This window comes from Dendrobium catenatum, unplaced genomic scaffold (assembly GCF_001605985.2).
Source record: "Dendrobium catenatum unplaced genomic scaffold, ASM160598v2 fragScaff_scaffold_1520, whole genome shotgun sequence".
Taxonomy (NCBI): domain Eukaryota; kingdom Viridiplantae; phylum Streptophyta; class Magnoliopsida; order Asparagales; family Orchidaceae; genus Dendrobium; species Dendrobium catenatum.
This window is the reverse complement of record NW_021319982.1, coordinates 1601378-1615819: the sequence shown is the minus strand read 5'-3', so window position 1 is coordinate 1615819 and position 14442 is coordinate 1601378. Positions and strand designations below refer to the sequence as shown.

At 35.5% G+C, this 14442-nt stretch overlaps 1 protein-coding gene across 1 annotated transcript in view; it reads left to right on the top strand.

The window, feature by feature from the left end:
- Positions 1 to 13972: 13972 nt before the first annotated feature.
- The window catches only part of LOC110093637 (uncharacterized GPI-anchored protein At1g61900), a 31853-nt gene continuing 31383 nt past the window's right edge, over positions 13973 to 14442 (top strand). The window contains exon 1 of the mRNA XM_020818585.2: positions 13973 to 14402. Coding sequence (XP_020674244.1) covers positions 14363 to 14402 — 40 coding nt within the window. The 5' untranslated portion in view covers positions 13973 to 14362. The remainder of the gene's footprint in view (positions 14403 to 14442) is intronic.

Sequence of the window (14442 nt, the reverse complement as noted above, 5' to 3'; positions counted from 1 at the left end):
ATCAAATCTCTTGTCCGTACACGCCAGAACAAAACGGTGTTGCTGAACGCAAACACCGGCACATTCTTGAAACATCAAGAACTCTTCTCAATACGGCGTCTATTCCTTACAATTACTGGCCTGAAGCTATTTTAACTTCTGTTTATTTAATTAACCGTATGCCCTCACCCAACACTACCAACTTATCTCCGTTTGAACTATTCCACAAAACTCAACCTCGCTATGATCATCTTCGCACATTTGGATGCGAGTGCTTTTATCTACTTCCACCTCACTCTCATCACAAACTCCAACCCAAATCTAAGTCATGCGTGTTTCTTGGATATTCTGATACTTATAAAGGGTACAAGTGCTTGGATCTTACTACTAATAAGATTCATATATCCAGGCATACTGATTTCAATGAGCACGTATTTCCATTTAAAAATTCTCCTCAGTCACCTAACATCCAACCTACCTCGTCCATTCCATTTCTTCTTCAACCAATTTCGGCTCAGGACAATTCTCACACTATTCTTGGGAACAATTCTGCTACTACTTATGCTCAACCAACTATTTCTTCTCAAGTTCCTCAGCCGACTCAATCGGATATTTCTTCAAACTCTAATCAAGCCGAAGCTGTTCATCCAAATTCCTCCTCAACTTATCACCACATGTTAACTCGTGCCAAAACTGGCTCTCTCAAACCTCGGATTAGACTAAATCTGCTTCATTCCACTAGTCAAAACACTATTCCTATCACTCCCACATCTTACACTGAGGCTGCCAAACAATCTGAGTGGCGTACTGCCATGGCTCTTGAATTTTTTGCCTTGCAAAAGCAAGGTACCTGGAGCTTAGTTGAGCCTCCCCACGATGCCACTATACTTGGTTGCAAATGGACGTACAGGATCAAATATCATGCGGACGGAACCATAGCTAAACACAAGGCACGTCTTGTTGCGCAAGGAAATCATCAAGAGTACGGACTTGACTACACAGAGACATTTAGTCCCGTCGCCAAACTACCGACAATTCGGGTTCTTCTTACGGTTGCGCTTAACAACGAATGGCCAGTGCATCAACTGGATGTAGCAAATGCATTCTTACATGGAAATATCGAAGAAACAATATATATGGCTCAACCTAGAGGCTTCGAAGATCCATCGCATCCTCAACACGTTTGCCGTCTCCACAAAGCCATATACGGTTTGAAACAAGCACCAAGGCAATGGTATAACACGTTTACTTCATATCTTACGTCTATTGGCTTTTTCCACAATACTGCCGATCCCTCCATGCTTTGTTTTAAAACTAACTGCACTCAAGTTTTTCTTTTAATTTACGTGGATGATATTCTTATTACGGGTAACAACCAAACCGAAATTTCTATGATTATAGAAAAGTTACATAAGCAGTTTAGCATGAAAGATCTCGGCCAAGCCAATGACTTTCTTGGTGTTAAAATAGACACTCTCAACAACTCTTATTTTCTATCTCAAAAGAGTTACGCATGGTCTCTGCTTCAGCTTGCTCAAATGACGGCTTGTAATCCTCTAGCCAACCCTTCATGCACGAAGTTACCAACTGTGTTCCAGGATGATCCTTTGCTATCCGATCCAACATTGTATCGTCGTTTGACAGGTGCTCTGCAATATCTTACAATAACGCGTCCTGACATTGCGTACAGTGTCAACCAACTGTCGCAACATATGCACAATCCCCTTTCTCAGCATGTTTATCTTCTCAAACGTCTTCTACGATATCTCAAAGGTACGCTCGATTATGGTATACCTATATCTAAATCTAACTTGGTGCTTTCTTCCTTTTCAGATGCCGATTGGGCAGGTGACCCAATCTCTAGACGCTCAACCTCAGGATATTGCTCTTTTCTCGGTAACACCATCATCTCGTGGACAGTCAAGAAGCAACATACAGTTGCCAGATCATCCACCGAATCAGAATACAGAGCTTTGGCTGCTCTGACCGCCGACATTATTTGGCTACGTCGTCTTCTAGCTGATTTCGGGATTAATCAAGATGAGCCCACCGATATGTATTGTGACAACATGTCTGCAATCGCATTAGCTAATAACCCAGTGTTCCATGCTAGAACCAAGCACATAGAGATTGACCAAAAATTCATTCGAGATCACATTCACAACAAGAGTATTCGTCTTCTACCGATCAACACGATTGATCAAACTGCGGATATTTTTACAAAATCATTATCCACACCTAGATTTGTTACTCTTCGAGACAAACTGACTGTTACTATACACCCATCAGTTTGCCGGGGAGTATTAGATCAGACACATAAAGAGCCACACAAACAAACATGACATGGCATTACATGACATGGCATTACTCTACCGCTGTATCCCTATTTGTAACTAGCGCTCTCTGTATATAAGTAGGTCCTGTGTACTAAATAAGATATAGAAAAAGATTTTTCATTCTATCTCTTCGGTGTTCTTCCTGTTCTTTATGCGTTTCTTTACATATATACCTCAAAGAGTTCCACATAAGGGCATCTCAGAATCTCGAGGCATGATTCTCGAAGCAAAATCAAGTTGGAAATTTCAAAAATTAAAATCAGGATCATCTACACTCCGATTTCTGCAAACTTATCATCTAACTGAACATCTCAAAAAGACAAACCCAACGACACCAAATTCGACACAATCCGAGTCCAAATTGAAGGCCCAAAACACATTTAGAAGATTTAAACAATAAATTGAATGGTCAAATGACTTCCAAACATGACATGCTTATAGTTAAATCGAACAGTTTGTCGAGACGAATCCAACGAGACTAAGATTATCGAATTTTGATGTTATTAAGACACTCAAATACTCAATAAACAATCTCCAATCAAGGGAGTCCATATCAACCGTCCATTTAAAACACTTCCAATATGTCATTGATCTTCTCCATATTTACTGGTCATGTCACTCCCAAAAAATAAGAAATAAACTCCTTATTCTTCATAGAAGGAGACCCACGCAAGGAAAAGAAGTAAGAGAGAGAAATCAGAATTCTCTTACCACCAGATTCATCCTTCTCGACCACCGCCCAGCCATCAATCGTCGTTGGACTATCGTCGGACTTCTACCTGGTCACCAATCATCGTTGGACTTCCGCCCGACCACCAGGAGACGCCGGATTTCCGCCCATCCACCAAGCGCTGTTAGACTTCCATCTGATCCATGTTCATTGCAATATTTCAACCTAACGGTTGACTATTGTAATCTAATCGTCCTCAATGACGAGCTAATCAATTGTAATATATTCAAATACTACTAGAATCATTTCAACTGAGTTTGACCCCATGATTTTTCCCTTCAAGATTTTCCTCGTAAAAAGGTCTTGTGTTACTGTTCTTTCTCTGGTTGTGAGCTAGATGCTCGCATAACGCTAAAATTTGAAATATGATACTCTACCGCCGTGAATATTCTACCCCGCAACAATAGTCATATCAATATAGTAATTCATCTCCTATCGAACTCCATTCCTAACGCAACAACAACAACAACAACAAAAAACTATGTATATTCTTTTATATCTCCATTTTTAACTTCTTATTTTCACATAAAAAATATGTTTTTTGTTGAATCGTGCAACGTCAATATTGTTATTTCTATTTTTCATTTGGATATACACTCGCGAAAGTTGCCATGACGTTGGGTTGAGCAGCCCTAATTCTTGAGTCATTATATTGGGGCACACTGGAGGCATCTTTGGTAGGGCTCAAGACCAAACAAAGTATTCAATTTGAACTTATCTAAAGCACCACTTGGTCTTGGTTAGATATTTTACTTTTTTTCTATTTTATAATAATAAAATATAATATGTCGCATACATAAGGAATCGTTCACTATAAAAATATTAAAAGATATATTCCTCCACACTAATATTCTTAATAATAAGTTTTAAATTAAAAATCATGTTATATAAATAAAATTTTGGGAAAATATCAAAATATATAAATAATTTAAGTTAAACTCACTCCTTTTATTAAAAAAATATTATTTAAAATAATTATTAAAAAAATTATCTTTTATTCGGCTTTATTTTCTCATAATTTTATGATATTTTTCTTTATTTCTTATAAAATAATTTTTTTTATCTTAAACAAACAACCTATAATATCATTGTATATTTCTTCTTCAATTGAGTCTGAAATGTTTAATAAATTTAAAAATGTTTTTATTTTATGAGTAATTCGAATAATTTTTTTTTTATGAATTTTAGAATATGAATTTAAGGGTTCTTTAATTTGCGAAAATTTAAAAAAAAAATCAGATATTCTATAGGGGCTTAAAAATTTTCGTGTTTTATTTGACGAAAAAAGTTTGCTGATCACAATTTTTGTGAATTCTTTTTCACTACTTAGTATATTTTTGATATATTCTAAGCTCTCCCGTTTTCACCCAACTTCAAATATAAACCACAAGCTGACTTCAACGTCAACGACAGTTGTTTGTTCTGCTAAAAACAAAAATGTAAATTATTTCAAATATAGGAGATTTGATCATTTTATTATTTGATTTAATAAAGAAGAAACGCAAAGTCAAAGTTCAGTAGTTCAACTGAATTTAAAAATACATGGCAAGCTATGATGTTGCCAGGCCTCGGGTTTTTCCCCTTCTCATATCTCCTATAAGTTGCTCTCAATTAATCTCTTTTTATGTGTGTAAGCTCTTCACGTAAGATTAAGATTTCGTTAAAAAAATTTTATATAAAAAAAAGATTAAGATTTTGTTTTGGATGACTTCTTTTACTATTTCTTAAATCAACTTTTTGGTGCAAAAATAAAAAAGAAATTATTTTAAGAAACAGTAAAAATGCCGTCCCCAATGAAATCTAATATATATCGACATATCGTGAATATTCTAATGACACAATACATCATATTTATATAAAAATAACCATAGTGTGACACATGCATGAGTCTCTCCTATTAGATTTTCTCCCATGCCATATGGTTGTTTCTACATAAAAATACTATCAAAAAGTCATGAAACTTTATTATGATTAATATTTTATATTAAATCAGTAAAAATGCGCAATTCCGAGGTGCGCATGATGAATTATTTATATAAAGTAAATTTTTAAAAAATAATATATATTTCATGCCATATTTAATGAGGGTGGGACATACATTAACATGCAAGGATTACAAAAATATAGCTCATGAAACACAATGTTCAGTAATGCATTATAAACTTTAATAATAAGTTAATTATTTAATTAATCAATAATTAACTAATCATCATATTAATTACTAATTAACATGCTAATTATTTCTCAATAAGTTTTTTTTTTGGATATTTAGGCCACACAAACATCATATATATATATATATATCAAAACTCATATTAAAATTAGTTATATATCAAGAAGAAGAAAATTGAAGAATACAAACAAAATACACTGTAATGAAAAAAATATTAATAATAATCAGAAATTGTATCATTAATTACTTTAATTTACACATGTTTATAAATTAAGACATTTTACATATTAAAATTAAAGAAAAATTATAAATATGGCTTAGAAGATACTTCTTGAGAAACCTTCTCAATATTAATAAGTTATAAGTCACTCCAAAATAGAATGCCGCCAGTTAGAAATTGATTGGATCTTGAGAATTTTAAGTATATATTATTATGTGTGGAATATGATTGTGCTGATCAATTAGGTTGTTCTGTAGCTTAAAACCTCAAGTTTCTCGTGTTCACTAGGGGTTCGGGGTTTACCCCAGTTTTTTTTTTTAAATTTATTTACAAAGCTCCGATGCTGTGCACCCGAGCACCCCGATAATATGCAAGCGGCCAACACTGTGTTCTTGAGCACCCCAACACTGATCGACAGAGAGCAGAGCCATAGTGCTCTAAATTCGGCGCCACAACGCTGTGAGTTTGAGCGCAGCAACACCTCAAATTGGCACTGCAGTGCTGCGAGACGCACTCGACAGTTTTCTTTCTCGTTTTTCTCAAGAATTGTGTCCATTGGTTGTTATAAACTAGCTTTTCTCTTGTATTTCCCATTACAGTAGACATTGAGAATAATGTATGTGAGAACAAAAGCAATGAGAGGGCGAGAGAGAAGAGAGATCTTTCCTTATTTCTCCCAATTTTCATAGTGGATTTCTTAGTGTAGTGTGTCTAAGTAGTTTTTTCCCTAATTTTAGTTTTTTCATGTTAAATTTTGATGTCCTTTACTTTCCATTGCTTTTACTTTCTTGTTTGTTTTGTCATTGTGGTGTTTACTCCTTTTCATCCCCAACATCTATGACTTAAGCCACCTCGGCTCTAAGATCAGAGGCTTCTTACTACATAGAATTAGCAACTTTAGAAAAAGATATTTTTAACTTGACAAGCGTCAATCTTTTAAACTTCATGGTCATTCTGTAATGAAATAAAAGAAGACATCAATATAAAAATTTCATAGATAACTCACCAAATATTTTTAAGTAGGGGGACTTCAAACAATTCATTTAGCGACTAGGAAGTCAAATTACGAACATCCTGAGAATACTCTTGCAAAGCAGAAGTCAGCATTTTGATCATCCCAGAAATCTTCTTCAGCACATCGATAACTAAATTTATTGTGTTTGAGGGAGCTCTTTGAATCTTTCTCTGCAGTAATTCTCAATTCACGAGAGAGAGATGCTGGAGAAGAGATAAAATATTTTTCATAAGAAGAGGTTTTTCAACAAGATTCAAGCAAAAGTTGATCAAAGTGCAGTAATCTTAGCATCTTTTAGCTCTCTTGAAGCTGTGTGGCTGACTTTAGTACGTTCTCAGTTCTTCATCATTGACTTTGGCCGACAAGGACTCTTACTTCCTTTAGAGTCACATGGTGAACATCAGCCCTTGCCTTGCGTCTTCTGTAGGAGCCTGATTAACATTATAAGCTCTAGGCTCTTCAAGTTTAGGCTCGCCAGTAATCTTCTCACCAACATCAGCACTTGGTTCAAGATAGGTGGATTGGCCTGCTAGAATATTTAATTTAAATTATAAACATAATTTTGGCCTGTTAGAATATTAAATATAATAATTATGCGAGATTTCACAATAATTATATATATATGTTGCGTCCTGGAATATTCGCGGCGGTAGAGAAATATATAGTTTAACGTCTTAGCGTTGTACGAAGATCCACTCCTCTCAAAAAAATTTTTTGCCCTCATTTAATCAATCCTAAGCATCTTTGCCCATCCCCCACAAAAAAAATGTTTTTTTGCCCACCCTGAAAAAAGAAACTGGATCCGCCTCTGATGAGCGCGGTTATTATAACTAATTAGCATAATTGGGTTAATTTGTTTCATAGAGAATTAACTCATAAAGAAAGAAGAAATTGAAAGGAAAAAAAGAGTGAAACCGTAATTTAGAATTCAACAAATTCAACATGAATCAATGCATGTTTTCTTTCGATTAAAATCTTGTGAAAATCATCTTGTTTAAGATCTCGTGATTTAAGATTTATGTAAATTCATGTTTTCATTTCGATTTCTTTTACATAATTTATAATTGAAGTTCTTGCAAGAGTTAAATAAATCATAATTCATGTTGCGAATTTTTACAAGAGTTAGAGAACTCATAATTCATGTTGCGAGTTCTTGTAAAAATTAGATAACTTTTATATGTTTCGAATTTGAGAAACTTAATCTTACATGGCCAACATTGAACTCTCCTCTCAATCGATCACTCATCAAGTAATGAACTGTAGAAAGTTCTCCTTTACATCTCCTGACTTCACTTTCTTTCCAACTTTCTTCTTCTCTTATTTTTTTCACAATAATCTTCCAATGATATAAGAGAATTGATGAACTAAATATATAGCCAAATATATCAAAGTTTAATTAAAGTTCAGTCAACCCACTAGTTCAAGTTAAGTCGACCCGACTCAAGTTTATGATGAACTCATCATATTAAAATATAACTCATCTAAGTATGTGACTTTTTTCTGGTAAAGTCGATGATTTCTTCAAAAAAAATGGCAATTTTTCATAAAAAAAATCGCCTACTTTATGATAAGTTATCGAGTTCAAGAAAAATTGGCAAATTCTTCTAGTCAAGTCGTTGACTTCTCCTAACCAAGTTGACGACTTCCTTTAGTCAAGTATTGAACTTCCCTTAATCAAGAATGGACTTTCATTAGGATTTCAACTAAGCCAATAGCTCAATGCTTAATTGACAAGTCATATATAATTAGGCAACACAACTATTTGTAATCTTTCTTATTTGTATAGCCTTATGTGTAACTATTCTTGCTCTGCTCAAGTCTCAACCTAAATTTATAAATAAAAGATCGAGGCGGATCTCAAATATGTGATACATACATAGTTATTTGTACTTGAGCTTATTTAATGAAATCACATAGCTTCCACCTTAAAATCCTCTCTAAAATTTTTGTTTGATGATAAGATTTTGATATAATCAAGAATAAATTTGAATTCAACAAATATATAATGAGATAATGTGACAAGTATGCATGCAGAATGATAGATAATAATGATGTTTATACCAAATTATTGATCTAAAATATCGAAAAAGATGCATGATTGTAGAGTGTCATATTGCATAATGAGCATATAATCATTTATGATCATACAATTAAGTTACCTTATTGGCTAGGCATTTTTTATTGATGACTTTTAGGATGCCTTCAAATGGAGAAACTATTATGTGCGGAGGCTGTATATAAATGATAAAGTTTATAGATTAAATATGCAAAATTTATATTTAAGTGCTATATATTTATATAAATGTAAATCACTTATAAATTATGAAGCAACAATTGTGAGTATGATGGATTTTTTTATACCAAAATTAATAATAACTACAACTAAGTCACATGTTATCCAAGATTGATACATCACCAAAAATCATCTTGATCGGGCATGAATCTCGATGCAAATTTGAATTGAAAACTTCCAGAATTAAAATTGCGGGCATTCGGAATTTGATTTTAGCAAGCTTATCGTCAAATTGAACAACTAAAGGAGATGAAACCAATGACATCAAATTCAGCCCAATCCAAAAGCCAAATGAGCCCAAATTCAATGATCAAAACATTCTTGAAAGCTTCAAAGCATCAATTGGATGACTAAATAATATTCAAATAAGACATGCTTATGGTCGAATCGAGCAACTTGAGGGGACGAATTCAACGAGCCCAAGATCATTGAATTCTGACATCAATAAAACACTTAAAAGCTCAATAAATGCTTCATGATCAAGGGAATCAATATGTGTCGTCCGATGGAACACTCCAAAATTGCAATGAATTTTCTCCATATTTACTGATCATGTTACTCTAAAAAAATTATAAATATATCATCATTCTTCACTTGAAATGAGGAGGAAGGAGGAGAAAGAAGAGAGCTATCGGGCTTGAAGAATCCTAGAACTCCACCTCGGCACTATCGCCAGCAAATCCACGCAACCAAGTCATTGATGTTGGCCCTCTGATCACCATCACCTGACTATAATCCTTTTGTCCTTCGTTGCTTGCCGATTATAGTTCCTCCAATTACTATCGCCTCCTTTTGACCTCCGCCGCTCGTCGACTATGCTTCCTCATACCACTGTCGCCTGACTACGGTACTTCCAACATCTGTCACCAGCGGACTATGGTCCCTTCAACCACTCTCCCAACTACTATCATTCTAACCTCTGTTTCTTGCTAAACAAGATCCCTATGATCATTAGGGGTGTCCATATTTGACACGGCCTTAAAACCCGACTTGAACTCGACCCGAAAATTTCAGGTTAGGGTCGACTAATTTGGCTAGTTTAAGGATTCGTGTCATTTGAAAAATTAGGTCGGGTTTGAGCCAACCCATTAACCTGATGTTGACCCAAATTTGATCCATCTCGTAATAGGTGCACAGTGACATAGACGTTATGCTCGAGTCTCCCGTCCTGCCCGAGTCAGCTCGCATCTTCGCAGGATCGCAACCGCAAGCCCTAATCGCGACGAGTCCAACCCATCCTGTGTGAGTTCGGTCGTAGGACTCTCAAAAAGAATGAAACCGTAATTTAGAATTCAACATGAATCAATGCATGTTTTCTTTCGATTAAAATATTGTGAAAATCATCTTGTTTAAGATCTCGTGGATTTAAGATTTATGTAAATTCATGTTTTCGTTTTGATTTCTTTTACATAATTTAATAATTGGAGTTCTTGCAAGAGTTAAAGAACTCATAATTCATGTTGCAAATTTTTACAAGAGTTAGAGAACTCATAATTCATGTTGCGAGTTCTTGTAAAAATTAGAGAACTTTTACATGTTTCGAATTTGAGAAACTTAATCTTACATGGCCAACATTGAACTCTCCTCTCAATAGATCACTCATCAAGTAATGAACTGTAGAAAGTTCTCCTTTACATCTCCTGACTTCACTTCCTTTCCTACTTTCTTCTTCTCTTATTTTTTTCACAATAATCTTTCAATGATATAAGAGAATTGATGAACTAAATGTATAACCAAATATATCAAAGTTTAATTAAAGTTCAGTCAACCCACTAGTTCAAGTTAAGTCGACCCGACTCAAGTTTATGATGAACTCATCATATTAAAATATAACTCATCTAAGTATGTGACTTTTTTCTGGTAAAATCAATGATTTCTTCAAAAAAAAAGGGCAATTTTTCATAAAAAAATCACCTACTTTATGATAAGTTATTGACTTCAAGAAAAATTGGCAAATTCTTCTAGTCAAGTCATTGACTTTTCCTAACCAAGTTGATGACTTACTTTAGTCAAGTATTGAACATCCCTTAATCAAGAATGGACTTTCATTAGGATTTCAACTAAGCCAATAGCTCAATGCTTAATTGACAAGCCATATATAACTAGGCAACACAACTATTTGTAATCTTTCTTATTAGTATAGCCTTATGTGTAACTATTCTTGCTTTGCTCAAGTCTCAACCCAAATTTATAAATAAAAGATCGAGGGCAGATCTCAGATATGTGATACCAACATAGTTATTTGTACTTGAGCTTATTTAATGAAATCACATATCTTCCACCTTAAAATCCTCTCTAAAATTTTTGTTTGATGATAAGATTTTGATATAATCACGAATAAATTTGAATTCAACAAACATATAATGAGATAATGTAATAAGTATACATGCAAAATGATAGATAATATTGCTATTTATATCAAATTATTGATCTAAAATATCGAAAAAGATGCATGATTGTAGAGTGTCATACTGTATAATGAGTATATAATCATTTATGATCATACAATTAAATTACTTTATTGGCCGGATATTTTTTATTGATGACTTTTAGGATGCCTTCAAATGGAGAAACTATTCTGTGCGGAGGCTGTACGTAGCTCTAAGTCTGAAGACTAACCATAATGCGTCACGTTAGCGGTACCGAGCGAAAGGGTGACGTGGCTCATTTTGGTTGGTCATGAATCACCATAAAGGTAGAATTTACATTCATAGCATAAAAAAATGGATTTATATGGTGGCGGAAGGTATAAATGGGTCCATATGGCATTAGGAGGAAGCGACGTGCGACGAAGAAGAGAAGGTTGCACATGAGCTTGATGGGAGAAGGCTTAGACAGGCTCGATGAGATCCTTAACTTGCTCCACAGAGTGCAAGATATATAAATAATAAAGTTTATAGATTAAATATGCAAAATTTATATTTAAGTGCTATATATTTATATAAATGTAAATCACTTATAAATTATGAAGCAGCATTTGTGAGTAAGATGGATTTTTTTTATACCAAAATTAATAATAACTAAAACTAAGTCACATATTATCTAAGATTGATACATCACCAAAAATCATCTTGATCGGGCATGAATCTCGATGCAAATTTGAATTGAAAACTTCCAGAATTAAAATTGCGGGCATTCGGAATTTGATTTTAGCAAGCTTATAGTCAAATTAAACAACTAAAGGAGATGAAATCAATGACATCAAATTCAGCCCAACCCAAAAGCCAAACGAGCCCAAATTCAATGATCAAAACATTCTTGAAAGCTTCAAAGCATCAATTGGATGACTAAATAATATTCAAATAAGACATGCTTACAGTCGAATCGAGCAACTTGAGGGGACGAATTCAACGAGCCCAAGATCATTGAATTCTGACATCAATAAAACACTTAAAAGCTCAATAAATGCTTCATGATCAAGGGAATCAATATGTGTCGTCCGATGGAACACTCCAAAATTGCAATGAATTTTCTCCATATTTACTAATCATGTTACTCTAAAAAAATTATAAATATATCATCATTCTTCACTTGAAATGAGGAGGAAGGAGAAGAAAGAAGATAGCTATCGGGCTTGAAGAATCCTAGAACTCCACCTCGGCACTATCGCCAGCAAATCCACGCCACCAAGTCATTGATGTTGGCCCTCTGATCACCATCACCTGACTATAATCCTTTTGACCTTCGTTGCTTGCCGATTATAGTTCCTCCAACTACTATCGCCTCCTTTTGACCTCCGCCGCTCGTCGACTATGCTTCCTCAGACCATTGTCACCTGACTACGGTACTTCCAACATCTGTCACCAGCGGACTATGGTCCCTTGAACCACTCTCCCAACTACTATCATTCCGACCTCTGTTGCTTGCTAACCAAGATCCCTATGATCATTAGGGGTGTCCATATTTGACACGGCCTTAAAACCCGACTTGAACTCGACCCGAAAATTTCATGTTAGGGTCGACTAATTTGGCTAGTTTAAGGATTCGAGTCATTTGAAAAATTAGGTCGGGTTTGAGTCAACCCATTAACCTGATGTTGACCCGAATTTGATCCATCTCGTAATAGGTGCACAGTAACATAGGCGTTCTGCTCGAGTCTCCCGTCCTACCCGAGTCAGCTCGCATCTTCGCAGGATCGCAACCGCAAGCCCTAATCGCGACGAGTCCAACCCATCATGCGTGAGTTTGGTCGTAGGACTCTCAAAGCTCACCCGCACGACTTCTCGCTAGCCGTGAGTCCAACCTGCAAGGCCACACTTCTTGCATGGGATTTTGCCCGGGCGTCTGCAGGCCTTCACGCCCCTGCCTTTGCCAACAAGTCCAACCCACGCGTTTTGCATCTTTCGCCTCTGCTTGCACGACGTGTTGGGTCGGGTTGACCCGAGTTTTTTGCAGGCCGGGCCCGAGTTTGATTTTTTGACTCGTTTGCAAAAAATGGGTCAGGTCGAACAATTGCAGGTCAATGTTAGGTTTGACCTGAACTCGACCCACAAGCTGTTTTTGACACCTCTACCAACAATTATCATTCTACTATGATCATACCTACCAAATGAATAGGCCAACACTCTCTTGAGAACAACTGTTATGTCATTCTCCAACCATGTAGTGTGCTCTACATTAAGCCAACACCCTCCTCCTCCGAGGAGTGTTATTTGTAATCAACCATCAATACTAGTGAAATCATTTCAATTTAGAAGACCCGTGATTTTTTTCTTTTTCAGGATTTTTTATGTGAAATTATGTCTCTTATAAATATTGTACCCAACTGTTTTATCTACAAGTGTACTAGATCTTAGTACAAAATTAAAGTGCTAAATTTTATATCTCTCAACCGCTAAAAATGTTCCAAGATGCAGCAAAGCTAATTATTATTCCTGCCTAACAGACATAATAAAAAAGAACTTCTCGTCTAGGTTGACATGCCAAATGAAGAATTAAAGGGTAAAATTTTAAACTAATTATCATTAGAACTTTAATTAGTTATTAAACCACGAATTAGAAAAAAATTCAAAGTCATTTGATTTAATAACTAATTAAAATTTTAATGATAATTAGTTTAAAGTTTACCCAGAATTAAACCAGTCTTATAAAATTTAGATGAAATACAGAGTTTTCTCAAGAATTATTGAGAGCTAATTAGCATCTTAAAATAAAGTTACAGCGTGAGATTTACCTGGCACTTGTGGTTACCGTGAGCAAGAGAACAGTAGAGAGCGAGAGCGAGAGCGTGAGAGGCCGAGAGCCAGAGAGTGAAGATACAGAGAGAGTGCACAGGGTCATTTGGGCAAAGAGAGGAGTTAGCGTTAGAATGCGAACGGGGGGTGGGCAAAAAACGGAGGAGTTAGTGTTCTCACCCCAAAGCCAGCTCTTTAGTCCCTACACTGGCCCCCCGGCATTCATGATTCATTGCCCTCTCTCTCTCTCTCTCTCTCTCTCTCTCTCTCTCTCCCACCAGAGCTTTTATTTCTGTGAGTGAAATGAGAGAAGGTTTGTGCCTTCAACTTCCCCACCTTTCGTACTAAATGATACACCCACCACCTCCCTTCCTCTGCAAAATAGCCATGCTGCTTGCGCTGAAGCCCTTGTTCTTCTTCTTCTTCTGAAGTCCGGGGTGGAATGGGAAGGCGCACACTTTTTCTTGTTTTCATTTTCCTGTGTGAGTATTATTTTGTTTATTTTTTTGTTCATGATCTGGT